At 36.4% G+C, this 28000-nt stretch overlaps 9 protein-coding genes across 9 annotated transcripts; 5 read left to right on the forward strand and 4 right to left on the reverse strand.

Moving 5' to 3' along the window:
* Positions 1 to 367: 367 nt before the first annotated feature.
* Positions 368 to 1522, forward strand: SAPINGB_P005518 (uncharacterized protein; the record flags this gene model as incomplete). Its single annotated transcript, XM_032000232.1, has 1 exon — positions 368 to 1522. One exon carries the CDS (start codon positions 368 to 370, stop codon positions 1520 to 1522), a length of 1155 nt encoding a protein of 384 aa, XP_031856123.1.
* Positions 1523 to 1630: 108 nt separating this feature from the next.
* Positions 1631 to 2052, reverse strand: SAPINGB_P005519 (uncharacterized protein; the record flags this gene model as incomplete). The annotated part of the gene is made up of 2 exons (XM_032000233.1): positions 1631 to 1833; positions 1893 to 2052. The coding sequence occupies 2 exons, from the start codon at positions 2050 to 2052 to the stop codon at positions 1631 to 1633; spliced, it is 363 nt and encodes a 120-aa protein (XP_031856124.1).
* A 444-nt stretch (positions 2053 to 2496) lies between these two features.
* On the reverse strand, positions 2497 to 4873 carry SAPINGB_P005520 (uncharacterized protein; the record flags this gene model as incomplete). Its single annotated transcript, XM_032000234.1, has 2 exons — positions 2497 to 3340; positions 3396 to 4873. 2 exons carry the CDS (start codon positions 4871 to 4873, stop codon positions 2497 to 2499), a joined length of 2322 nt encoding a protein of 773 aa, XP_031856125.1.
* A 261-nt stretch (positions 4874 to 5134) lies between these two features.
* Positions 5135 to 6396, reverse strand: SAPINGB_P005521 (uncharacterized protein; the record flags this gene model as incomplete). Its single annotated transcript, XM_032000235.1, has 3 exons — positions 5135 to 5232; positions 5299 to 5940; positions 6087 to 6396. The coding sequence occupies 3 exons, from the start codon at positions 6394 to 6396 to the stop codon at positions 5135 to 5137; spliced, it is 1050 nt and encodes a 349-aa protein (XP_031856126.1).
* Positions 6397 to 17058: 10662 nt separating this feature from the next.
* SAPINGB_P005522 (uncharacterized protein) lies at positions 17059 to 18771 on the forward strand (the record flags this gene model as incomplete). The annotated part of the gene is made up of 3 exons (XM_032000236.1): positions 17059 to 17221; positions 17686 to 17692; positions 17796 to 18771. 3 exons carry the CDS (start codon positions 17059 to 17061, stop codon positions 18769 to 18771), a joined length of 1146 nt encoding a protein of 381 aa, XP_031856127.1.
* Positions 18772 to 19977: 1206 nt separating this feature from the next.
* On the forward strand, positions 19978 to 20793 carry SAPINGB_P005523 (uncharacterized protein; the record flags this gene model as incomplete). Its single annotated transcript, XM_032000237.1, has 1 exon — positions 19978 to 20793. The coding sequence occupies one exon, from the start codon at positions 19978 to 19980 to the stop codon at positions 20791 to 20793; it is 816 nt and encodes a 271-aa protein (XP_031856128.1).
* A 129-nt stretch (positions 20794 to 20922) lies between these two features.
* Positions 20923 to 21533, forward strand: SAPINGB_P005524 (uncharacterized protein; the record flags this gene model as incomplete). Its single annotated transcript, XM_032000238.1, has 2 exons — positions 20923 to 20964; positions 21048 to 21533. The coding sequence occupies 2 exons, from the start codon at positions 20923 to 20925 to the stop codon at positions 21531 to 21533; spliced, it is 528 nt and encodes a 175-aa protein (XP_031856129.1).
* A 1190-nt stretch (positions 21534 to 22723) lies between these two features.
* SAPINGB_P005525 (uncharacterized protein) lies at positions 22724 to 23785 on the forward strand (the record flags this gene model as incomplete). The annotated part of the gene is made up of 3 exons (XM_032000239.1): positions 22724 to 22877; positions 23501 to 23584; positions 23694 to 23785. 3 exons carry the CDS (start codon positions 22724 to 22726, stop codon positions 23783 to 23785), a joined length of 330 nt encoding a protein of 109 aa, XP_031856130.1.
* A 2401-nt stretch (positions 23786 to 26186) lies between these two features.
* On the reverse strand, positions 26187 to 27743 carry SAPINGB_P005526 (uncharacterized protein; the record flags this gene model as incomplete). Its single annotated transcript, XM_032000240.1, has 1 exon — positions 26187 to 27743. One exon carries the CDS (start codon positions 27741 to 27743, stop codon positions 26187 to 26189), a length of 1557 nt encoding a protein of 518 aa, XP_031856131.1.
* Between the last annotated feature and the right edge of the window lie 257 nt (positions 27744 to 28000).

Here is a 28000-nt window from a genome sequence, read left to right on the forward strand (position 1 = left end):
TTGACTATAAAAACCTCCCCTTCCCTTGAGGATTTTACTTTTTTCTTCTCTTTTTTAAATTCTTTTTTTTTTATTAAAAAAGTATTAATCATCCTTAGGGGTATTCCTGAGGAAGCTAATTAATCAATAATTCTATGAGGTAAGTTTCTTTTTTTTTTTAATAATTCTTTTAAATGTCTCTCTTGTTGAAGTGATGATTCCAAACCACAGCTTGACCCTGGTTGGGGTAGTTCCCGGCCAGGCTCTGGAAGATCTGTTTATAGACTACAACGGTATCTGATCTATCTCAACTTTAATTCTTTTAAATTAATTTGCTTCTTTTTTCAATCATGGTCTAACAATATATCATTAGCATCCTGTAATCATTATGAATAAAGGGACACCAAATAAAGAGTCTTCACAAAAGCCTCAAAATAGGAAACGGTCCCCTAAATTTTCTCAATATGACCGGCCTCTTCCATACTTGGATGTCGTCAAGCTCCCTCCGTTAGTCCCATACAATCCCTTTTCCTGGCTCAACTACGCCGTGGAATACTTTTTCCCCTGCCCACCCCCTGCACCTGCACGCCGGCTGGAGGCCCGCATTGAGCGTGCGGGTCGTGTTGTTGTTGTTCGAGTGGACAATGGGAGCGACCAGGCACGGCTCTGGCGCGAGGGATTTTTCGGCAAGGGCGTGTATAGTAGAAGTGATCCTGCGTGGTTTGCGCGGACGGCGCGGCGGCTGGATCTGGCTGAAGCGGCGGAGCTTGCGTTGACTGCGGAGGAGCGGACGACGCTGCGTAGACTAGAGCGCGCACGCTTTAAAGAGGAGCGTGCGCGCTTGGAAAACGAGCGGCTCGACCGAGTCCGACGTAGAGAAATGGGCGAGGACGTGGAGCTGCTCCCGGACGATGCTAAAGTCGACCGTGCTTTGTTTACCAATACTGGTGCATCAATAAACTCTGAGTTTATTGACAAGCGCTCGGAAGACGAGTTGCTGCTGGACGAAAATGGCAAGTTGGTGTCAGTGGAGTACGTACAACTCATGCCCTACGAGGCCATCTTTTTGTCTGAGTTTCTTCATGTGTTGGATATACGCCTGGGAGACGATAGTGACGAACCGCTCCATGGCTGGGACCTGGTGCGTGCACTGTTGCCTGCAGGCGAGTCTATTTCAGTACTAATTGCAAACTATGCAGCTTATCACTCATTCCGAGCCAAAGGCTGGTGCGCCCGGTCTGGTGTCAAGTTTGCAAGTGATTTTGTCTTGTACCGTCGAGGCCCACCATTCACTCATGCAGACTTTACAGTCACCGTACACCCCGTTGTGCCTGAGGAATCGCAGGGCGATCACCGGTGGTACGACGCTACACGCACAGGCCGTGTTGTAGGAGGTGTGAAAAAGACCATGTTGTATTGCTACGTGGAGGTGCCATCGCAAGACGCTTTTGACGGGTCACTTGCCATACGCGAGGTGCTTGAGAGGTGCAAAGTCACCACTGTGTCACACATTCGGTGGCGGCCCATGAAGTGTCGCGATTAGAAGATATTTGAATGAATAATGATTTGATTTGATTTGATTTGATTCTAATGTACAGTTTTAAATAGACAAGAAATACAGAAACTTTTTTTTTGTTAAATGAATGTTTTTTTAGACCGTTCCCTTGTAGGCCTTATTGACAAATGCACAATCACGGGGGGCAGGATCACCGGGTGCTGGTCGGGAAATGCACACATAGTTTTTCTTGTTGGGCAAAATGCACTTGATCTGAGAGTCGGGCCATAAGCACGGGCAATCGACAGGAGTTGCGACACACGCCAGTGTATCCTGGCACAAGTACTTATCGCAGTCAGCTATAGTGTGAATGACGAGTTAGAAGTGGCTCAATAACAATAAAAAAAATTTTACTTACACTGGTAGTAACTGTCTGAGACCTTGGGGATGGCTGGTCTTTGATGTTGTTGTTGTTGGCGAAACAAGTTCTGGAAAATGTTTTCAAATTGAGCAGCAGCGGGGCCCACAAAGAGCATAAAAGTGAAGAGTGAAATGACGATAGAAAACAGAGACTTCATTGTGTATGATTAGTAGTTTTAAAAAAGATTGAAAGTTTCTTTTGTAAAAAAATGGATTTTGGAGAAAAAAGTGTGTATGTGTGTATGAAATGTGTTGTGTGTTATATAAGAAAATGGTGGTTGAGAAATAGTTGACGTGGTAAAAAAAAAAAAAAAAAAAATCTGAGATCATCACAGTTGCCAGAAATTCTTGGAAAAGCCGTGTGTGGGTGAAAATAAAAAAAATAAAGAGGGTCTTAAAGTCACTAAAACAACATCATAACAATTAAACTCCCATTAAAATACCCATTTTTTTTTTTTTGAAAAAAAAAACCATATAAACTATAATACAAATGAATAAAAAAAAATATATGCATGTGGTCCATAATAAGAAAGTGAAAAGTCTATAATAAATCATCTAATCGTCATCATCATCATCACTTTTTTTTGTCTTCACTAACGATTCTAACGACGACGGCGACGACGCCGCCGCCGCCGAAGTAAACCAAACCCAGCAAGAGCTTCTAGAAACCGCTGCAGCTCATCGCGTGAAACTTCAATGACAGCACTCTCAAATGAGTCCAACTTCACACGCGCATTGATCTGTTCAGCAACCTTGTAAAACGCAGTACCAAATGCATTGTACTGATTAAACTCGTCTTCTTCTTCTTCTTCTTCTTCTTCCCCCTCATCATTTTCGTCATCGTCGTCATCATTTTCCTCCTCTTTCTCATATTCGTCTTTATCTTCTTCATCATCTTCTTCTTCATCATCATCTTCTTCTTCTTCAGTTCCTTCCTCATCACTCTGCTCTTCTTCTTCTTTGTCTTCTTTTTCCTCTTCCTCTTCTTCATCATCATCATCCGAACTCTTGCGTCGTTTCGCTTTTGGTCCACTTTTACTCTTCCCTGCCTTTCTCTCTCTTTTCTTCTTTTTCTTCTTTGACCTCCGGTTCTTGTCCTTCTGTTTGCTCCGCCGCTCGCCCTCTTGCTCATTTTCCTCCCGTGACCGCTGAGGCGTCATACCAAGCACAAGGTATGTGTCGGTAGGCTTGTAGTAAGAAGCAACCACAAGAGGTAATGGTCGTTGTGTCACCTCAGCACATGCATCTGAAATCCATTGTGCTAGACGTGTAAGTGCTAAGGGATTAGAAAGAAGCTCTAGATCTGGACCGTCTTGAATCACAGCTAATCGGTATGCTTGTAAATTTTTGATGCGTCGTTTTTCGAAAAGCTCAGTAGCAGCAACAACAATGTTTTGCTGAATCTGTTTGGCCTTTTCTATGCCTTCCATGAGCTTGTCGACTCTGCTAATAGTTAGTAATTAAGAAAAAAAAAAAAAAAGCACTTGGTGTAAATACTCACTTATCCATGGCATCCCATGCGTTCCAAAAATTGGAAACCCAGAACCGTTCTCTTGCCTCTGCTTCCTCCACATTTTCTCCATTTTCGAGATCTGCCGCAGCTTCAAATACACCATTAGGACCCATCAGCAGCGGCACAGTCTTGCAATTTTCTGCATTTACAAGATGTCCCACTTGGAGCAATGTAATAAGCGCATCCACGCAATCACCTGCAGATAAAGAACCTTTAAATCCAAATCTACGCACAATACCTTCTCGAATCACATCTTTGATATTATATGAAGTCGCCACTTGAGATAACTTCTGCAGCAACGTTTTTTTGACAGTCACGTTGGTATGGACCCAGCTCTCGCGCGCATCGTGAAGTGAAATGCCCATGCGAGCCAGCATTGTTTTCATACGCCGTCGGCCATCTTCTGTGTAAAGCCGCAGCTTTGCCGAAATGTAGGACGAGTGGGCCATAGACTCGTAGAGCGACCAGTGGCGTAGTAGGAAAAAAAGATAGTCTGGTTCCGGGTACAACGAGTCGTCATCACCGGTGATGGTTGAAGGGTTAATGGAGGCATCTTCCGAAGAAGGTTCTATGGATGCATTGCGCATGGCATTGGTATCAATGTGCACAGAGCGCGGGTTGAGCCGCAGCACTTCAGTTCGTAAAACAGGGTATATGATTTGGTAAATGTGCGGGTGCTGAGAGTCGAGCGAGGTAGAGCCAACAACAGCTAGCCACAGACTGGTAATGGTTGTTTTACCTAGCTTGTTGAAAAGTTCATAAACAACAGCAGTAATGGATGTTGACACATATGAACCTTTAGTGTAGTGAGTTTCCAGTGTATGTTCATACCTGCCAATTTTGGCCTCTGTTTTGCGAGCTTCACGTAGACGGTCAATGTGTCGCTTTGGCCGTGGCATATCGTCGTCATCGTTATCCACTTTTTCAATGTCTCCTTCTTCATCAGTTGGGTCATCTTCGTCCTCAGAATCGGATCCTTTATTATCTTGTTCTTCGTACAACTTAAGCAAGTTGATATAAGAGTCCTTCAGTTTCTCCACATAAGACCCATCCTCAGTATCTTCATCGTAAAAACACATGATTTTGTCTGTGGCAAACAGGTTTTCAAGATTCCATGGCCGATGATTGTCTATAATGTAAAACTTTTTATTCACCGTCTCGCGGTCGACCTGGAGGTACGACAAAACATCAATTGTCGCGCCGCAACCCACAAGCACAACAGTGCCAATCTCAAAATCATCTTGAATGGCTGCATACGCGTCACGCATCTCATCAAAGCCAGCAATGGGAACAATTTTGTGCGGGATCAAGTCGGCCTTGAGTAGCTGCGATAGCATCTTGCTTGCACACAGAGCGTCAATGTTGAGACACGACACAAAGATGGCCAGTTTGCATGTTGTGTGCGAAATCGAGTCTCTCCGGATTATGTCATATTGCTGAAGAATCTCATCCAGCGGCACATACATGGTGCGAGATGTGTGTAGTGATAATGGGTAGATGGGCAAATAAAAAGAATGTTTTTCTAAAGTGTGTATATGAAAAAAAAAAAAGGGATTGTGTTGTTGTGAATGTTTTTTTTTTTTGGTGGAAATAAACAGAAGAAAAAAAATAGCAGGTTTGTTACAGGTAAACAAATGACGCGTGTATTACGCGTTTGTTTATTTTTCAGTCAAGACGCGTAATAATAAAAATAAATAATAGATTAGTCAGCTACATGGTTTTTGGTTTCACAACGCGTCATCAATGGCTTCATAAAGCCAGCGTTCTTGGTTGAGCAACGGCAGAGTATTTGCCTTGAGGTATTCGTGTAAAACAGGAAAATATTCTATATAAACGTTAGTTAATTAGTTGGTTAGTTTAAAATTATTTATTCTTGACTTTAATGACGTACCAGCTTCTAAGAGCCTTTTTTCCTCCTCACTTGCAGAAATGTAATGATTGTGCATTTCCTGAACGCGTCTATCGCGCGAAAGTTTGAGAGTGTTTTCGCTCTCATATTCCATTTCCGGGCTGAGTTTGACAGGAGTATTCATGGAGTTACTGCTATAAAGCATGGCCAGGGTATTTGTGTCCGGGATAAAGTCAATGTCGTCTTCTGTGAGAGCCCGCGATTTTATTTGCTGAGGCGTGCCAGGTGGTAGTACTAAAGGCCTATGGGTAGCATTGCTACTAAATGAGGGGATGGGAGAAAAGGTAAATGCGCAATTAGCAGTTGGAGAAATGAGGGGAATAGAAGATGAAGAAGGTGTGTGAGTGTTTTGAGAAGATGACGAGACTGGTCGTTTTGAACGAGAGATAGCAGCTATTCTGGAAGTGGCCGCAGCACGGGCAGCAGAAGAAGATGTGGGTCTTGAAAGTGACGAGGGAGGCCTGCCAGAAGAAGAGCCATTTGAAGGTAGTTGTTGTTGTTGTTGTTGTGATTGCTGCTGTTGTTGCTGCTGTTGATGGTGGTATTTTCGTGGATGACTAGATGGTGCGTGTTTCTTCATCATGCCGCAGAAGTGGATGAATCCAACACAACAAAGAGCAGGTACTTGTGATCTACAATACGTTAGTATATCGATATAATCAAAGATAATCAAAGATAAAAAAACATCATTCTTAATTGAGAAGAAGTTTACGAAGTGAGGATCAAAGGGTATTGCTGGGGTATGAGTGAAAGAAAAAAAAATTACTAACCAGTAATGATTAGAGAATGTGAGGCGTCCGTTTGCAGTCTGAGAAGCTTAAGATGGGAGTCTGAATCGATTGAGGTGCAAAGGTGAGCGCAAGCGTCGACGGTAGCGAGAACGTGTCTGCTAGTTTCTCTGACGTCCTTGATGTTCTTGTGATCTATAACGTAAGCCTTGGGAGAGGAGTCTTGATCTGAGGTAGTTGTGGAAATAGGAGTTGGTCTGCTAAGAAGAAGATATGACGACACGGGGCCCGAGAACTTGATGTTTGCCTTTGACAGATAGTGGTTGATCTTGTCTATAGCTGGGGCCGACATTTGTCGCTGGGAGTTTTTTTTATTATTATTATTTTAGTAGATTTAAAATAGGAGAAGAACTCTCGTTATTAATTTATTTATTAACTTTTTCTTATAATTCTCCACAGAGTCTGTGTAATGTTTGTTTATTTGTTTATTTGTTTATTTGTTTATTTGACAAAACTTCGAGAGAATCTAGCTTGTAGTGTGGTGGTGGTTGTGGGATTATTGGGGGGTGTTAAGAGTATTTTTTTATTGTGGGAGGAAAATAGGCGTTGCATTATAAACCACAACAGTCTGACGATTTTTAGGCACGTGCTGAAATTTACAAAGAAGGTAGTTTTGGAATGAGGCCATTTGATGTAAAAAGAGCAAGCGAGTAAAAAGTTAAGAACAATTTGGGGGAAAAAAAATATAAAAAAAAATAAACTTGTGATGCGATGAGATTAGATAAAAAAACATATAGTATGATGATGATGATGGCATCTCTCAGAAATGATGTCTTTTTTTTTTATTTTATTTACTAGACGAATTGATTACTGAAAATAAACCATAAGCGATCATGCAAATGCGTATCATGTCGTATGGCCATCGCATTTCTTTACGTAAGAAGAGGATGATAGCGAGACATTTAAGAAGAGTTAAAAAAAAGAGAACGGAAGTTTAGAAAGTGAAAAAAACGAAATCAATTTGTTATGGGAATTTGAAAATCACACGAGAGATACCACTTGTTTTTTTTTTTTTGGGATTTCTTTGAGTGTTTTTAAATTGCAATTGCCCAACAAACTGGCTAGGTGGGTTGCAAACACTGCATGAGTGGGAAACTTTTTGAATTATTAATTTTTTTTTTTTTTTTTTCATGGTTAGCTCAAAACGAGAAATACGAATTTGAACGAGCTGGAAATTCAAAGAAAGAAAGAAAAAAAAAACAAGGTGATTTAGTTTTAAGAGTTGCCTTTTCCCAAACAAGCTTTTGGCAATATTGGAAATTTCAAAAGAAAGTTTTTTTTTTTTTTATTATTTATTTTTATTTAAGGACTCAAAGAAAAAAAGAAAGATATTTTAATGAAAAGTTATTTGTTTATTTTTCAGTATTTACCTTGTTGGGATTTTGAATGTAAAAACCAAAAAAAGAAAAAATAATAAAGTTTCAGTGGATTGATTTTTTTGATTTGATTGATTTGATTAATGAGATTGTTACACTGACTGTTACAACTTATTTTTGGACTGACAGATCAGATAAATATTTTGCTCATCATCTAAAAAATCAAATACTTTCCTAATTAGGAAAGTATCTAGCGATATAGGGCCGTGCAACCCCAAAAGAGCAACAATTATCAATTCATTTTAAGACTTTTGCTCTTCGCTCTGGAGTTTCTGGGTCGACCACTCCTAAGATGCAGCGATACCGCTGTGACAACTATTTCTCGATAGTGATCTAGACAGTGTGTATACCTTGATTGACAGTATATTGCGATATATATATATATATTTCACGGACGATATATCGCGATTACAGACACTTTAAAATAGACTTAAGCCAAGGTAATCATAGCGATGCAGTGCAAACCTAAACAAAAAAAAAAAAAATAAATAAATAAATAAAAGAAAGCGCTTTTTTTTATTTTTTTTTTTTTAAATGGTCGTCGTGATAATATTTCTTTCTTTAAACTAAAACAGTTCACTAGGTACTTTATGGATTGTGACAATCTATTTCATGCGTAAGTTTGATAGAAGAAAATAAGGATAAGTTGGATATTAAAAGGCTGTGCAACTTATTTTAAAAGTCCTCACAGTGAGTACTATTTAAAAGACCCCAAAAACTTATTGAAAAAAAAAAAAAGAGGCTGATTGTTATAATTTTGTTTTATATATGTTTTTTTTTCTTTTTTTTTTTTTTTACCCCTCTCATTTCACACATTGAACTAAATATTTGAATGTTTTGGTATTTATATGAAGATATCCAAAAAAAAATCAAAAAAAATCAAAAAAGATTTATGCAGATTTTTTTTTTTTTTGTCAATCACTTGTGATGTCGACAGTAAACCGGATTCCGTGGTATTGATGGGTGTTTGTCAAGATTATCAAAAAATGCTCCGCCGTCGCAGTCCGCGGAAAGATGCCACTTTTACACAAAGGCGGGGAGGGAAGAGGGAGGAGATGTGATGTAAATAAAAATAAAACAAAAAATAAGAATTGCCCAGTGTTAACACGCAAAGTCACGAGACTTTCTATTTAAAATTCAAAATGTAAAATTGGGTGACTTTTTATTTTATTTTATTTTAAATATTTTTTTTTTACATACACTTCCCGCGGTAACTGAGATACAAGAGAGAATATATAAAAAATAAAAATAAAAATAAAAAGAGAAAATAACATGATTTTTTTTTTAGTGATGCATTTTTTAACATCTGTCTGACAAGCAAAAAAGTGTGCAAGAGAAGGTGGGTCTTTTAAATATAAATATAAATGACTTTCCCCCCACCTCCTATGCTCAGCTCTTCTTTTTTTTTTTTCTTCCTTCTCTATCAATATCTTTTTATCAATTAACTATCATTTCAAACTATTCCACTAATACTTTAATCAATCAATCAATCAACAAAAAAAAAACAAATATTCCAACACCGAAATAACCAAAAAAAAAAAAAAAATGTTCTTCACTCGTTTTGCTACCAAGTCATTTGCTCAAACTGCCACCAGAGCTGCAAAGTCATCCTCTCCTAACCGCGCTAGCTCCTTGGTCATGCTCTATATCACTTTTGGTGCAGTGGCTCCCTTCGCTCTACCACTTAAGAGCACCATTTCGGGCCACGATGCTCTCTGAAGTCGTCGTCGGCGCCGGCTGGCCGGTCTTTCTACTTCTCATTCTGCATCTAAAACTACAACTACAACTACAACAACAACAACAACCTCCTCCTCATCATCATCACCATCATTACAGGCTTTGCAATTAAAAAATACTACTAAATCTTTACAGAAACCACAGCCTGGCGCTGAGGCCTGTTCTTTGACTAGCAACTCTGGTACCATCACACTTTTGGTTGAAGTGACGGTCGTACCACTTTTTATGACATTAATGAAAGAATAAAAAAAAATAAAAAATAAACATTTTTAAATTACTGTTTTCTTTTATTTACAGTATATTAAACTTTTATACAAACTTATATAATGAAAAAAATAAATTACTATTCCTCTTTATCAATAATACTATCTTATCTATTTCTTTGTAAATTGAGATTGCTCAAAAGTCTTTTGAACCTTTGTTTCAAATGGGTGGATGATGGCCATCAGTTGGAGTAGTTGATGGGCTAACGGGCTGAGATGGTCATTACTATGTGTGCGGCGCAAAACTTCTTGACGATGTGATTCACGCTAAAGTTTAAGTGCACAAAGTATTTATAAATATATGCATGTAAGAGAAAAAAAAAGAACCATTAAATTGAAAAAAAAAGAGAAAGTTTTTTGAAAATTTGAAAAAAAAAATTTTTTTTTCAATTGTCTACGTGAAACATTATTTATCCACATCTTAACCGGCGTAAAGATAATTCATTTCATTGTGTAATAAGAGAAAGTGGGTATGAAGTGATGGTGATGAAGCATGCATGTATAGAACTAGGATTGATCCAGTTTGAAATAACCTTCTTTTCATAATTTTTTTTTTTAACTGTGATGATTTTAAAAAAGATGTTTAAATTAACATTTTTCAGTTTTTGAAATAGATTTAAATTATCAAAATAAAAAAAAGAAAAAAAAAATATATATATATATATATACATTGCAACATGTCTGGTTCACTTTCTCTCATCCTCCAGGGGTTTTAAAAACAAAGTAAATCGATTTGGTGTCTACAAAATGTCATTAATATTACTAAATAACACAGGAAAACCAAAAGAATGGAAATAAATAAATAAAAACAAACAAACAGAGAAAATAGAGAATATCAATGTCATTGGAGATAGAGTTAATACATGTTGAAAGTGAGCATTGATCAACAAATAAGAAAGGCTCTAAAATGAGCAACGTTACTAAAAGGAGGGGAATGATATGAAATAGGAGCGCGACAATTTGCTGATACTTTTTTTTTTGAGGGAGGGGAGAGAAACAACATTTCCAAAACCAAGCTGGATTGTAAATTGAAAACTATCTGGTGGTGGTTAACCGGATTTTTCTTTATTTTTATTTTTTTTCAGGTTTTCCTGTCTGCTATTCAAAAAATCCAGATTGGTGGTTTAGACGGCAAGAAGAAAGAAAGAAAGAAAGAAAGAAGGGAAAAACCCATTTGAAAACCACTTGATGGTCCACCAACTATATATGAAATGACCGGTTATTGCGCCGTTAACCAGAAAGGTTTTGAAAAAAAAAAAAAAATAATTTGAGAAAACATAATGTTTGGAAATTGAAAATACCGTAATATCTAATATGCCACCTGCTATTGGTGTTTAGTTTTATTTTTCAAAGCAAGTAAATTTATAATATAGTTATCGTTAGTTTATAGTTTGTTTTTAACGCCATTTATTTATTTTTGTTTTTTTTTATAAGTCCCAGTGTTTTTAATTGAAATTAGTACAAGAGGTAGAAGATCGATTGATCATTCACATGCAAATCAAATCATACAGTAAACAATATAGAGTATTAGCAAAAAAAAAAAATTCCATGATAGCAAAGATGACAGTTTATGAAAGTAATAGAAACTGAAATTCTCCCAGACAAATCAACTTAAAAGACAAGATTGATTATCTCCAGGTCACTTTTCCTCAGTTGGCCACCAAGTTAAACAATATTGACAGTCAAAAAGAACCGATAAAAAAAAGAAAACCTCTCTCTTTTAATTCCGATTTTCCCCCTTCTTTAACCTCTTTTTTTTTGTTTAAGGAGAGAAGCTTAAAAAAAAGCATTCAAAACCCATTAGGGGGGTTTTTTTTTTGTAAACGACAATAATCAAATCAATATAAACCAAACCAGGGTACCAAGTCAGTTTTTTTTTGTCCTTTCCTTTTTCCACTCGTATATATACTGGCATAAATATTTGTAAATAGTTTACCTTTCTTTGAATAATAGTAATAGTTGAAATAAAGAACGTGCAAATCCAAATAAATAAAAAAATTACCAGCCGTGTGGAGAATGAGGATCTTGGTTTGGGGGGGAGGAGGGTTTATTTGAATTGGAAATCTGCGGCGGCCGTATTTAACAATTAATTTTACACTGCCAAATGTCACACCTCCCATTTTCTTCAAATTTACACTGAATGATCCTCAACTGAAAACAAACAACCAGAGAGTAAAATAATCAAAATAAAAATAAAATAAGCATAAAAAGGGTTTAATAGAAGAATGGGGAAAATGTTTTTTTTTGTTTTTTTTGGCTTGTTTTGGCAAGAGATTTATGTATGACGACATTGGCTTAAAAGAATAATAAAGTTATTTTTTTTTTGTAGAATAGTAAGACAGGGATAAAGAAACAATAAATAGTACAGTATAAAAAAAAATAATGAAAAAGAAATGACATGACTTTTGGATGAATAGTTGAAATAGTAAAAAAAAAACAGTGCTGAAAAAAAAAATGAATGAATGAAGGAGAAGATAAATCCTTATTCATTGTCAGGCAGATTTGCAGCACCCTTGTTTGAGAGGCCGCGGAGAAGAGGAAGAAGCAGCATCAAGAGAGCTTTTTAGTGGTAACGCAAAAGGTGCGACTGTTCCGAAGGCAATGTATAGAAAGACAAGAGAGCTAGCACGGTTTAAAGATGGTGATGGTGTAGATGTTGATGATGATGCGGCGCGTTTGCAAGTACGTGAACAGGAATTGACAGCACTGCGACGACAAGAATTTGCAAGCATTTTTTTTTTGTTTTTGATTTTTTTGAAGGTTTTTGAAGGTTTTTGAAGGTGAATTAGAATATGTTGAGAATAAAAGAAATACTGAAATGGAAATTAACGGATAGAGATATTGTAAGTAAAGTGTATATATTTCAGATTTAAATAAAATAAAAAAAAATTAAAAAAAAAGTAAAAAATAAGCGGGCAAAGAGAGAACGAGGGAAACTGGGCTGGTTATATACAAAAAAAAATGATTTTTTTTTAATATTTTTTTTAGAACCAACCTGACATCAAAAATCAGTCTGATTGTTATTGATATGATTGTTGTTATTACACGAAAATCATCATTATTATTAACCATTAGAAAAAAAAAAAAAAAAAAAAAAAAAAAAACTCCAAAAGCACGTAAAAAATAATTTTTTTTTTTTATTTTGTAATATTTTGTATTATTTTTATTTATTGAAAAAAATCAAAAATAATCAAAATCACCCCATCTATTTGTGGTCAGTGAGCCGCACATCAAAAAAAGAACAAAATAGGTAAAAAATCTTTTTTACAAGAGAGATGTAAAGAAAGTGTAAAGGACGTATAACCGGTCATTTTATTTATAAATTTGGGAAATGTATTATTACAACTGGAGGGGTTTTATTTTTATTTTTATTTTAGAAGGATATAGCACACAAATTAATGGTCCATATAATTGAATTCTTTTAGGTTAATTGCTGAAATAGAGTGAAAAAAAAAAAAAAAAAACATAGAAAAAAAGGCACCTTTTCAGTGGCAAGACCAAAATGAAAAGGTGGTTGTTGGATTAACAGGGGGGCAACGCCAGGTATCGTGACGTGCTGACATTTGGATAGTATATGATTGGAGAGAGCATTTAAGTGATACCAGACAAGATAAAAGAGAGATTATGGAGGGAGGTGGGGGAGAAAGGGGGGGGAAATAAATAAATATGTATATATCTTGAATCTTGAACCTTGAAAATAATCACAAGTTTATCATAAATTTATGTATATCGGAACTTCCGATTGTGCGTCATTAGTATTGTAGGTTAGTCATGTTGTTTGATAAATTTTAATCAGTTATATACAAAAAAAAAAAAAAAAAGAACTGTAAAGGAGGGTTTAGTTGAACCGCTGAGGTGTTTATGACCCACAAAGGTTTCTCAAAATAAATAAATAAATAAAAAAAAATGAATTTTGAATTAAAGATTAAGGAAGTAGATTAAAGTCAAACGACATGATGTTTAACTTCCACTTTATCTCTAAAACGGGATCAAAACTGATAATTTAAATGGGTTAAATCCTCAAAAAAAAATATGGTTAAAATTTTAAAAAAAAAAAAAGAGTAAAAGAAACATAAAATTAGATTAAAAATAAGCAAAGTCTATAAAAGCAACATATAACATAGAGGGGTCATTAAAAAGGTCATTAAACGGTTTGTGTCTACTTGGTAAAAACACTTATGCAAATCAAAAGTTTTTTTCAGTTTAACTTTTGAGTATTATTATGCAAACAAGAAACAGGTTTTTTTTTTATGCTGTTAAATTTGCAACTTGGTGACAAGTTTTAATAAAACTTGAATGTCATGAAATAATGCAAGAGATAATTTGGTTTAGGTGATAACCAGACTTCAAGACGTCAAATAAATTAAGAGCGTCGATTGAAGAAAAAAAAAAAAGCAAAAGCAAGTTTTTTTTGTTTAGTGAGACTCATGAGACTCATGAGACTCCACAGAGGTCTTGAGAGGCAGAGCAAATGGAGCAACTGCACCAAAAGTGATGTAGAGCAAGACCAGAGAGCTGGAACGGTTAGGTGAAGAGGGCTTAGTAGAGCGAGCAGCTTGAGAGAAAGACTTGGCGGCAGTGCGAGTGAAAGACATTGTGAATTTTGTTTGTAGATGTGGGTTTTAGAGTAAATAGTAGAGTTAAGTGGATTGAGTGTAGAGTGTTTAGTTTGTATAATTATAAATGAAGATCTATTTTTTTTTTTTTAATAAACAATGGGCAAGGAAATCGTTTGCTATTTATTCTTTTTGAGTTCAAACAAATTCTTTCTTTACAAAAAAATTTTTTTTTTTGACCTTCCCCCTCCCCTCAAAAGTAATAGAGCCCACATGGGAGTGCACGGCTTTACATTAAAACACACAGCCGCACTTAAAACCTTATGGTATGCTTACCAATAGGTTAACTATGATTGGTCAAATTGGTTTTTTTCCTTTCTTTTTTTTTTTTTTTTTTCTTCCCCGGCATTTTAACGTGACGTTGTTACAATCATAATCTTTTCATTCTCAGAAAGCAACCGTAGCAGTTTGTGAAGTCAAAAAAAAAAAAAAATCAAAAGTGCCAGTGCCAGTGTCAGTTAAACTTAATGACTAGGTTTATATAGAAACGATCCGTACACGGCAGGCTTCCGTTGTCTGTTTCTTGTTGATAGTTAAAGTAGATGAGGGTGTGTAGGAGATCTGTTAAGTTTGTGTAACAACATCAGTCATAAACATGAAACGGCCTTTTTCTTTTTTTTTCTTTCAATGAAAAAGTATTTTGAGTAAATCGATCTCAATTTTTGATTTAACTGTAAAGGTTTTTTTTTTTTTTTTTTTTTTTTTTTTTCAAACTAATATTTATAAGGAGCAGACCGAAGTATCTTTAACAAAATATGCAAAATATGCAAAATATGTTCAAATATATACAAATAGCAATCGCTTTTCTGATGTGAATTTAAAAAACAAAAAAAAAAAAAAAAAAAAGCCTGCCAAGCGCCATCTCTGCCGCAGGACAAACCGATGAGCGTGTGTCTTTTTTTTTTTTTTTTTTGTTATTTTTTTTTTTGACAGGTCGGTTGAAGTACTCATTTGGCATATCCCCTCTCGCTTCTCTGCCATTTTTTTTTTTTTTTGCCAGTTACTCTGCGGTGGACAGGTTACCGCGGAGTCTCCGATATGTGCTTAGTGTTTAGGCATTATTTTTTATGTGTGTGTGTGTGTTACAGAGACCGAAATGAGTATGTGGAATGTGTTGATGCCCAAGTCACGCAATAATATTGTGTTGACCAATAAAATACAGTCTAATGGTCAGCAATCTATCCATTACCCTGGCCATATATTCTAAATATAACGAAAAAAAATAATAATAATATCTGTGCAAACAAATAATAAAAAAAAAAGTGGCGCGATTCTGTGCAACAAATTTTCGAGGCGCTCCATAATAATAATAATAATAATATCACAACTAACATAAATAGACCCTCAAAGTCCTTCATTTTCAAAAATTTTTTTTTTTTTATTTTAAAAATCATTTATTATTATTATCAACATCTTTCAACTACTATTACTACCTCAAACCCAAATCTTACTATTCTCACAAACAAAACTCATAATGTCTTTCACTCGCACTGCCGCCAAGTCTTTCTCTCAAGCTGCTCGCTCTACTAAGCCTGCTTCACCTAACCGTTCCAGCTCTCTGGTCTTGCTCTACATCACTTTTGGTGCAGTTGCTCCATTTGCTCTGCCCCTCAAGACCTCTGTGGCTGCCCATGAATCTCATTAAGCAAGCCGTTTTTGTTTCTTTTCATTGTCTCTGAAACAAAACAAATTTGCCTCTAATCTCAAATTGCAATTTTTTTTTTCACTTGCTACCTTATTATATCTTTTGTGATGGCACTTGGTTTAAATCCAATTTTGTTGCCTCCAAATATAAAAGTACAATTATAAATCTCGCTGATCTATAAAATCTTTTTAGATTTGGCTTGAGACACATCAAACAAGTCATTACTTTTAATCGTTCATAAAGCTTTTAGTCCTTTTTTGTAACTGGTTTACAAAACTGGCAACTTTTTTTTTTTTAATTTTTTAAATTTTTTTTTATTTAGTTTTAATAAAATAAAGTCATTTTACTAAGTGTATAATCTAATCTTTAATTCAGGAATAATTTTCGTCTTCACTCAACGTTTAATCCAACAGTAATAATTCATCTAATTTCAAACCTTGTTTACTCAGGTTATTATCTCCATCTCCTATAAAAATATCTGGAAAGTTTTATACAGATTTTTTGATCGACAATCTTTATATCTTTTTTAAAAAAACTTTCTCTATTTTAATTATTCAACATATTTCTATTTACGTAGCCATTTTTTTTGTCGAGTGATCCAACATGTCGTTTCGATATCTGCTTTTCTTAAATATGGTAAACGTATTCAAAACAACAAATATCAAAAAAAACAAAATCATGTTTTAACAAATAATATTAACAGGTTTATAATTTAAGAACAAACCAAATTTAAAACAATAGAATTAATAAAAATCTAATTAGCTTTATTAGCTACCCTTATCAGTCCCAATTTTTTTTAAAAAAAAAAATTCAAAAATTCTAGTTTTAAAATTCCTCAAATTCTCTTTTTGGAATTTTATCAAAACTAGTTTGATCTAATTTAAATTTTTTTTTTATGGGCTATTATGCGCATTTGACAATTTTAGGAAAGTTCCGAGAAATATACTTCTTTTTGACTTTAAGCTTGTTTGGGAATATAAGGGAACACTAATTGTGCTCAAATATTTCTCACCAATAAAAACATTTAGAATGCTGCTTACTATTTTCTTTAATAGATAGGCATAAAATATCCACCAATAATAATGAACTTGAATGTAAGCAACTTCCAAGGCTTTACATTTTCTACAGCCGTGCCTTGTCCATCTCAACCTTCAAAATTGATTTAAATATCACCAGAATTCCTGTTCCTAAAACCCTTTTTTTTTATTTTAATTCTTTTTTTCTCATAATAATAATCATTATCTCAATCAAACTATCAAACAATCAAACCACCTTAATTACATTCTATTACTCATAAAATCTTCTCTATCAACCATAATGTTCTTCACTCGTGCTACTCTCAACTCCTTCACCCAGGCTATCCGTGCCTCTAAGATGGCTGCTCCTAAGCGCTCCAGCTCTATGGTCTTGGCCTACATTGCCTTTGGCACCGTTGCACCCTTTGCTCTCCCCATCAAGGCTGCTGTTTCTGGTGAATCCCGTTAAATATCAAAGAAAAAAAAAACCCAGATACTTTTTTTAGTAACTCATGACATTAAAACACTCCGTGATGGCCTTTATTAAGCATGCCTCCGGAGCAGTCTGCTTGCGGGTCCTATCCAAGGTGACCATTGCAGCAGTTTCCAAATACAAATCAAACACAAAGCTGGTCAGTCTTGCATCTCTGTAAGACGTTAAACCAAGAAATATCAAATGATTTTGAAATAATTACTATATATATTTTTTTTAATTTTTTTTTGATTAAAATTTGACTTTTAAAATTAAACATGCCCATAAATATTAAAGGAAATGTCCCAGGGGGCCTCTGGGCCCCGTGACTTAAGTGGTTAGGGTTATATTATCCAGGTGGCAGTATAACCACAAACCAAGAAGTATCACCATCACCATCACCATCAGCACAAGACAATAGGAGAATACTGAAGAGGAAACAAAGTCCTCCTTAAGATGAAAGGTAAGATGAATGACCTAAGCTGATGGTTTTGGGAGTCTAATCATATATATAGACTGTTACTTTTAATCAATTTATTACTTTTATTATTATTATTTTCATTAAGTTATGCCGACAACACGACAAATAGTCTTTCATTTTCTATTATGAACAACGAAGAAATGGAAACAACAAATACCTCGTCCAAGGTGACGGCGGGTACGGCATCCGCAATGGTAAAAAGAAATTCGGCAATTAAAGAGCAGATTAAATGGAATCAGGAATTTTTCCTGATGTTCGATAACGAAAAGGTGTTAAATATGAAAAGAAAAATGATGGAGAGTTCTTACTACTTTGCTCTTTTTGACCAGCCGGACCCAACGGTGAACTATGTATTTTCGGAGGAGGATGGGGAGAGTTTCGAGATAATGGTACTCAACAATAAGAATTTCAAGTTCAAGAGCTCATACAAGGAAAACTTCTCAGAATGGGTAATGGAGATTCACAGTGTTATGAGACTATACATTGAGTATAGAGTAAGCAAGGAACAATATTATGAGTTTGTCTGGAAAGTGGCCAAGACTTCAGTGGACGAATGGTGTATCATTAAAGCTTTGGCAAAGACACCTCAAATGCTGATTACGTGCTGCCGGGAAGTACTATACGTCCTGGATAAAAGGGCAGATGATTTTAAGAAATTGATGAGAAACACTGGGAACGGTGGGGACAAAGACAACAGACAGTTTACGAGATTGAGGGCGAACTGGATAGGAGACAGAAGATTGGAAGATTACGACTTCACAAGAAGTTTCATGGAGTTTCTCTACGAATTGGACAAAGGTACCAGAGACAAAGTGGTGGATCGCGTCTACGATTTGGTTGATCTTGACACTAAACTACTAACAAGAGAAGTACGTCGCATAGGGTTCACTCTGGACTCTCCAGGTAGAGAGGCTTTGAAAAAGAGACTAGAGGGCATCATGGATGCCACCATGGCGGAGCAGGGAGCACGCCAAGGGTCGTTGAGGGACCGAATGAATCAGGAAAATCGACGTAGCAGGAAGCCAAAGAAGTTGAAACGAAGTTATCAAGAAATGGAATAGGTCGAGTGTGAGAATAGGAACAACAGCATTGCTGAAGAATAATAGGCATTGTTAGCTCTTAGGAGCACAAAGGTCAATGGCAAGAATAAAGACAGCAGAAGTGCTGATGAATGATGAAACAGAGGTCATACATGGATTCGAGGTCCCAAAGATGTACGACGAGTTTAGAGAGACAGTTTGTTCAACCTTGTCCAAGATGGAATTTGGACAGAAGCAGTTGCGGTGTGTGCTAGATTTATTATTTACATTAAGTTGTACCGGCCGGTACCGACAACACGACAGGAAATCTTTTTTTTTTCTTCACTTTATAGTAGAATTTGACAATCTTTTAAGTGTATCTCATTACCATTTACCCCACATTTTATGTATTAAATGTGACATAAAATGAATCTTGAAAATGAGAATTTTTGATTTTTTTTTTCGGAATAAATACTTTTAATCTCTTATTTGCAAATTTAAATTTGAAATAAAATAAAAAAAAAAACATACAAAAGCATAATTAAAATGAATCATGTCAATCAATCTTAATTTTTTTTTTCCCGTTACACTGCCATTATTTAAGAAATTGGTATTAATTAAAAAAAAAAAAGTCAAACGTTTCTAAACATCTAAGCCATTCTATAAATTACAGATATGCTTATACTAATACTTAATTAATATTGTTTTTGAAGAAATGAATTGTTGAGAAGTTTCGTGTCTTGAAGGAAGTTCCTTACTATAATTTGATGCTATAGGTGTATCATTGCCTGTTGTCGTAGAACACAGTGCAGTGACACCGGAGCTCAATTAGCTCGTCCTGGACCAGAACCCTAACCACATAGTGCAAGATGGGGTTAGGTTCCTGGCAAACGCCTAGCAAACATTGAAGCTCTGTCTAGGGTAAAGAGATATGTGTTATTTCTTACTTGCTCTTAACTCTCTCTTTTTACCAACTACACATATCCAATTTCTCATTGGTTGTATAGACGATCACTGGTACTGAAAGCTTGAGTTAAGACCTAATACCTAAACATAGTGACATTGACGAGCCACACTGGACTTCATCATACTCTTCGTCAGTCTCTACTGTGTTCCTCTATATAATCCTATTCTATCCTTAGTCCGCCTCCGCTATAAACTCCATCTATTCCTATAACTATAATATACATTTATCCCTGCACTCTAAATCTATCAACAGATTAAGAGTCTCATACGACTTAACCAAAAATGAGCGACGATAAAACTAGAGCATTCTTCCTTGACAGGATTTCGAATCCAAAATCCGAAGTCCCAAAACCTTCCTCTCTACCCCAAACAGTTATCCAAATGTCTGAGAACGAGAAGATCAACATCCCTACTCAATACCTCAAAACCATCATCAAGTACGGCATCAAAGACCTTTTTGTACCTCTGGAGATCGAGGACTTCTACCCCCTCATCAACCCTCCGGACAACATCAACTCCATTGTTAACAGAATCTGCTACAGATCATTTATCCCCTTTGAAGAAGATTCCACGAAGCTCCCCTATTACGGATCTTTTATCCCTTCCCAACAAGTTTCGGTCGAAGAACACGGGATACAAGAATACATGGTCGCCCTGATGGATTCTACCAACGACTACTTCAGATCACACTTGCCCATGAACTCCAAGCCTGATCTTGAACTATACTTGCACGCACTCATTTCCACTATGCTTGACAACCACCCCAACATAGGATGCTCTTTATTACTCTCCACCTTTCGCCGCAAGCTTAATGAAGAAACCGAACCTGTCTTCGATTGGGTTAACGAATATCTAAACCAACCAGACGTGGAAGATAATTACCTATCAGAAGTAATCAACAAGGTCTTCCAAATGAATGCTCCAGAAGACGAAAGAATGCAACTCATAGACATTTACAAAATAATTTGCAAGGATGCCGTCAGGCTCATCAAGGACTGCCCTGAATTCAGATACACTCAAATTAGAGAAGTAACTGCCCTCCCAGAGATTTTGAAGCTAGTCAATTCCTACAACTCATTTAACCATGATAACTTTTGAAACTCAAAATTCTTCTACATTGCCATTTACGATGATGTTGTCAAGTCAAAAACACCGGCTCAAATCTTCTCCGATACCTTCGCAACTGCAACGAAGCACTGCCAAAACAAGGACAAATACAAGTTAACCATGGAGAATTACTTTGAAGCTGCAAAAGTAGCATTGTCAACCGTACTACAATGCCCTACATTCTCCTCTTACAGGGAAAAATTTACCAACTTGATCATCCTTCTTAACTACTATTGCAGTAACAGAGAGGGAAATATTGGGCACCATCTGGCGTGTTAATCCAAGCACGTGAGGCGGATCATCCGCAGATCGGTGTTTCTGGTCACAATAACTTACCCCTTCCAGAAGGAGGAGATTTCACAGCTGCTGCTGCCACTGCATTTACTGATGATGACACACGACCGTCACAACCCAGCTTTGTTGGGTCTGGAAGTGAAGAATCAGCAACCAGTGGCACCACAGAAACCAACGGCATATTTGCAATAGGTGATATTAATCCCTCTTATCCCAAGACGAAGAGCCCTGGACAGTCATCATCTGCCCCCTCAAAGATACCTGCTATTCCCCGGTCCTTCAGAGAGACACTAGCCTCAGCTGATCGCACCTGTTGGATAGGGGGCCATCAAACAGGAGCTTCTGAATTACAAGATAAACGGAACGTGGAGAAAAGTGAAAAGGCCAAGAAACGTTTCTCTGTTAAAAGCAACGTGGATGTTCGCAATCAAGTATGACAAGTTTGGAAATGTGGACAAATACAAAGCACGCCTCGTTGCTCGAGGCTACCGTCAAATTAAAGGACGCGATTATGACAATACTACATCGCCGGTGCTTTCTCAATAACGCCTTTGACTCCTACTCTCAATTGCCGCCCAAGGATGAATGGACATTTGGCACCTTGACGTCGAAGCCGCCTATCTCAAGGCAAAGATTGACCGTGACCTCTATCTAAAGACTCCAGACGGCGTTAAGACCAAGGATGATGAAGTGCTGAAACTTGAGAAGGCCCTATATGTCTTGAAACAATCTGGCCGCCAATTGCTGCTTTGATTTTTATTTGGATTTCTTTTTGATTTTGTGTGTTGTGCTATTATATCTGATAATAAAAAGTTTTGTTTCTCTATGTCCAATTTTATTTTATTTTATTTTATTTTTTATTTTCTTGAAACCACCAACTTTACAAGTTACCTCAGGGTTGGGAGGAGGATACCGCTGGTAACTCGGTATTACCAAGGGTCTATATATTATAATAAATATAATTATTGGTTGTATAGTCCAATACTGGTACTGAAAGCTTGAGTTAAGACCTAATACCTAGACATAGTGACATTGACGAGCCACACTGGACTTCATCATACTCTTCGTCAGTCTCTACTGTCTCCTCCATAATCCTATTCTATCCTTAGTCCGTCTCCGCTATAAACTCCATCTATTCCTATAACTATAATATACATTTATCCTTGCACACTAAATCTACCAACATAAACAATAAAACATCGGAATATTCCGCCATAATTTGAGTTCCACGCATGTCCGAGTACATTTAATTAATAATTTGCGTGAGATCTTACTAAAATGGTTGTTGACCTTTAATTAAATTTTTATGTGAAGAGGTAGATAATCAGCCAATTAAAATATACTTAATTGTAAGCAACATATATGTAAATGCCAGTCTGAAGTGTGAGTAAATGTCAGCAACAATCAGCCCATCCAGCCGCACTCATAGTCATTGCCATCTATATGGTGTCATCAAAAACATTTAAATATCACCACACATCCGCTCGATATACTAGAAAAAAAATTTATCTATTCTCACTTCATTTAATCTAAACATTTCAAACCACAACCATAAGAAAAAGAAAAAGAAAAAACTAATCTAATATTTTTTAAATACTCAATTCACTTCACAACTTTTTTAATCACAATGTTCTTTACTCGTGCTACTCTCAACTCTTTCACCCAGGCTATCCGTGCCTCTAAGATGGCTGCTCCTAAGCGCTCCAGCTCTCTGGTCCTGGCCTACATTGCCTTTGGCACCGTTGCACCCTTTGCTCTCCCCATCAAGGCTGCTGTTTCTGGTGAATCCCATTAATCAATGATATTTATCATTTACTTGATTGTCATTCATACACTTGGTTTCCGGCAATGATCTCGCGGATGAAAAAAAAGAACTTTCCTTAGAGGTATTAGAGACTTTCCAACATCAGTAGAGTCTCCCTCAAGTGAAACGAAGTCTGCTGAGAAGACTGCAAACTGCACTTCACGCATTTATTATGCGATAAAAACACAATTACTCACTCAGGCACTCTCTGCTCATTAAACTGAAATGATGCGAGTGGCTTGGTCAACAAAACTAGAACCTAGATATATTACTTTAAGAAATAAAAATTAAGAAATTTCTAAACCTTAACCCCATTTTTACCAACCATTTGTAAAAACGTAAAACATGATAAGATAAGAGCACATTAAATTATAATCTATTTCAGATCACTAAAAAAATTGATAAGATAATTATCTTATCAATTTTTTTAGTGATCTGAAATAGAAATCTAGAAAGATAAGAATTGCCTTATCTTACATGTGATTTCTACGGACCCTAACGATGTGAATTGTCTGAACTATCTAGGTTTTTTTTCTCCCAAAACTTCAACTAAATCTGTTAAATTGTTAGCTTTTTTTGGATCATTATCATTACCATTAGCACTGGATACAATTGATGCAAAGTTTTTGTTAAAGTTTGAATATGGTTCTGAAGTTGGAGGAAAATGTATTTGTCGAATACTAGGTATGGTTTGTTGCTGAGCACTTAAAGAAATAGAATGCTGTATAACACCGGGTACTGGTATTTGTAATGGAGGTCGCATATTGCTAAAGGGATTTGGTAGTTGATTTAGGGGCATATGGTATTGAAAAGGTTTTTGAGAAAGAAGATGTGATGGAACCTGTAGTGGAGGATGATTTCTTGAATCAATCAATGGATCAGTAGCATTGAAATTATGGGACACAGTAGAAGGGGAGGAAAAAAATTGCAATGACTCGTTATATGATCGTAAAGGACTTGATGAAAGAGGACTATTCTGAAGTGATGCTAGAGCTTGAGGACTCACGAAATGATGAATAACAGTAGGTTTAGACATGTAGGTTTTACGCACTCTCTCATAAGACCTTTGTTCCCTCTTTTTTTTTAGTGTTATAAGCATGCAACTCTGATTTAGACTTGGAAAATCTCTTCTGGGGAGGTTGAACGATAACTTCATATTGAATATGAGAAGATTCTTTGACAGAATTATTAGAGGGTTGGGTGTTTGAAATATTATTACCTTTAGGGTTCATTATATGCGATTCGCGATTATTGTGGAGAATTTTATTTATTTTTTTTAAAAAAATTCACGTTATTATAGAAACCTTCGTTATCGTAAAGTGCCATCGGTCCCCGTGACTTGCTTGGTGGAATCACTACCGAAACTAAGAAGAATCATCCCTACCATAAGCACAACAGAATAAGATATTGCTGAAGGGGATACTAAGTTCTTCTTACGATCTAAAGGTAGATGGGAAAAGAATAGAGCTGATGAAACCAGAAAAATAACTATATATATAGACTATTATCTTAATTCTATGACTTTTATTCATAACTAAAACACTACTATATAACACGAAATTTAACAAGTACTCATTGATATCCCTTTATGAATGAAAACAAAAATATTACTACTGTGGACATGGTAGAAATGACTTCCACAGTAAACAAAGAAAAAAAATATTCGACCAATGAATGTTGTTTCTTCTGAATCTTACGGGGATGGAGAAAGGAACTGGGAAGCCGATACTCTAGAATACCAACTGATGACTTTTGAGGAAATTGAATACAAATGAAAGCTTTCGGGGTCGTACTTTTTTGGCATTCTTCGAGGCCTATGATCCTTTTTTGAAATATAAGTTTTCCAAGGAGAGGGGTGAACGATTTCAAAAAGCAATCCTGGACAAGGTGGACTTGAAATTGAAAGCCTCCTGCAGGACATACTTTTCCGAATGGTTGATGGAGATTGACGAGATCATGTATGGATATTGTAATGATGAAGTTAGCGGATATCAATCCCGACTTTTCCTGAGAAGAATGGCGGGTGTTTCTCAAGATGAATGGGATGTTATTAACAGTTCCGCAAAAACGCCGCACATGTTAATTCGGGCCTGCTGTGAAGTACTGTATGACTTGAACTAAACAGTAAGGGACTAAAAAAAAGTTGCTGCTGTTGCTTACAAGAATGTGGAAGCAGATGTTTACCCATTTAAAAAGCTCGAGGTTAATTGGATGGGACTTAGGAGAATAGAAGGATATGATTTTTCATAAAATTTATTTTGGTGTCTTTATACTATGGACAGTAAGCAGAGAGAGAAGATATTGTATCAGGACTATGAACTTTTTGACCCCGAAACAAAATTAGTGAAGTTCAAGGTACGACGTTTGGGATGTGGGCTAGACAGTAAAAAGAAAAGGGAAATGCAGAAGATTGTAGAAAATATAATCGACCACTATCTCGTGGATGAAGCAAAACGGTTTGGCTCGTTCAGGGAGAAAATTAAGAGGGTACGTTAGTCGGAAGTTTCCCATAGTACAACTAGGTCTCGAAAGAGGAATAGACTGTAGTTGGAAGAAACAGATGGAACGAGAAAGCAGATGATTGAACGAATACCATTATCTATACGTATTAGGAAGTAATCTAGATAGTCTAGGTAGTATTAGAAAAGAAAGAATTTCTTGTGTTACAACTGCGGAAACCATAAAATAAAGGAAGGATGTAAATTCTTTCAAAGCCATCAATAATAATTAAAGCATATCACCTTACTGATCTATTACAGTCAAACAGCTTTGACCAGATCTTTGTTGTTTAAGATAGATTTTCTAAAGGAATAGCTTTGGGACCAGTACAGGCAATTGATAGAGAAGAAGTCACCTGGATGAGGTTTGTGGAAACATCGAGTCGATCCGGTGGGTTGCTGGAATTGATAGTCGCAGATTATGAGTAACTTTGACAGAGCATGTGGGTGAAATGAAGAAAAAAAATCACATTATTTATTATTCAGAATTATTATTCCTGTTAAAAAATTACGTTTGTTAAAATCTAAAAACGAAGAAATTTTAGACTTGATCAACATTGTCATAGCTATGAGACTCAATGATCAAAATAGCTATTTAAATAATTTTTTTTTCGTTGCCAAAATAACGCTTTTTCAAGCCTTGGCTAGCACTGTTTTTATAAGAAATGAAGTTTGTTCATTTGTTTGAAAGTAAAAAAAAAAAAAAACTATATTTTATAATCAGTTTTTTTCATTGACACCAAAGACAAAATTATTAATGTTATGTAAAGACTAATTGAAGCTGGATATTAAGGACTGGGTCTTCTTTCTAAGTCCAAAACCCTTGAAGAGTGTCTCCGTCGGAAGAACTCTTGTATATAAGAAGAATTCATTTGATAATTAGCACCGGAGCTTTCATCCACCCACAGATCCATAATAGGATCAAAGTTTTTCTGCACTAGTGTTTGTTTTTGCGGTGGTTTACCAATTTCAAACTCCTGGATAATATGTTTTTCATTCTGAACCTGCTTGACCGAAAACTCAGGGTTCACAATTAGTGGCACATTGTTACCAGAGCTCAACGGTGGGTATTTTTTAAAGTCGGCATATAGCTGCTTCAACATTGCATACTTTTGGCCAATGCCAAAGTGTCGTGGAAACAAACTGCGTGAAAACCGAGGGGCATTTGGTTTGTTGACGTTTCCGCGGCCATATGCACGGGCCACTGTGTCATAGAGCTTATGTCGGCGCTCCCACTGGCCCCTTGTTTCTGTAATGACGTCAATATTTTGGTCAGACTCAATGTAAGTTAAAGTGGGACACATAACTAGTAGACTAATGACGCCGGAAATGTCATTTTGACCAATACAAAGTAGGCGTAAACTTTTCCAAAGACCGTTGCGAATAGCAAGCATCCAGCAAAACAATATATTACGATCAATCTGACACGCTGTCACATCGAGGCCGATAAGATGTGGAAGTGTAATAATCTGAAGGTAACATGATCTGTTAAAGTGTTTACCGGAAAGGTCGAGCAAAGTAATGAAATCAAATTTTTGTGAAGAAAGTGATTTGGAAAGGGAAAAAATGTTGGTATCATGAGGTAGGAATTCAAAGCGGTGTCGTTTACAGGTTTTTATTAGTCGATTTTGAAGATAAAATCTGCGGACCCCACCATATGTTTCCAAGCGGGCCTTGGATGCGTAAACAGATAGATCATTAAATTGAGTAATTTCAAACTTGCTCAAAAACAAGCCGCCATAGATTTGATCTTCGTGGCAAGAAAAATCCGGCTCATGTGCAAACTCGTCGGCAAACATTTTAAAAACATTGTACGAATCCTCGCCACGTTTTTGACACCCTGTCCAAACATGCATCCAGCCTTCTTTCCATGCACATGAACTCAGCATAGCAGGCTTAATATTTTCCGGGTACGGCGCCAGCGCCTTTGCCGTGTAATATCTGAGTGAGCGCGCACCACGCTGTTGTTGGTCTGAGCTATTGAGCACTGAGTAGGTGCCTTCAATGTCCATGACACGGTTATGACAGACAGCTCTCCAGTCAGGGGTACTTGGGGGTTCTGGAGTGATTGTATTTTCCAGCTGGTATGTGAATGTTTTTTCCTTATGACGGGCTGTTGTTTGGTTGCGAGAGAGTCGACGGGCCTTGGCAACATACCCATGCTCGACGCGTCCGGCATTAATCCACTTGAGTGTGAACTGGATATCAGATGCCCATGTTTTTAAGTCAAATAAATCTTTGTCTTTAATTAGATTGTTTAGCCTATCTTCATCGACGGTATGGATCACGGCCCTTGCCAGTTTCCCAAGGTCAGTGTGGGACATTTCACCAGTTTTAACTGTCATTGAAAATGTGGGATAAAAAAGCCAATGAAATTTCTTTTGTAAAATAAAAACAAAGTATCACAAATATAGTAAGCTGAGGACAATAATACGTAGGCTCATATAGGCAATATAAGTCACATAAAAACAGTCTGTAGATTGAAAAGCTATGGTTATTGTTGATGGTAATTGTTTTAGTTAATGATTAGTTGGTGGAGCTTTGAGCTACATCTAAATAAAAACCCACAAACCCTAACCCGATTTCCATTTTTTTTTTGCCC

The sequence above is a fragment of the Magnusiomyces paraingens genome (assembly GCF_902498895.1).
Source record: "Magnusiomyces paraingens strain CBS 517.90 genome assembly, contig: contig4, whole genome shotgun sequence".
NCBI lineage: Eukaryota > Fungi > Ascomycota > Dipodascomycetes > Dipodascales > Dipodascaceae > Magnusiomyces > Magnusiomyces paraingens.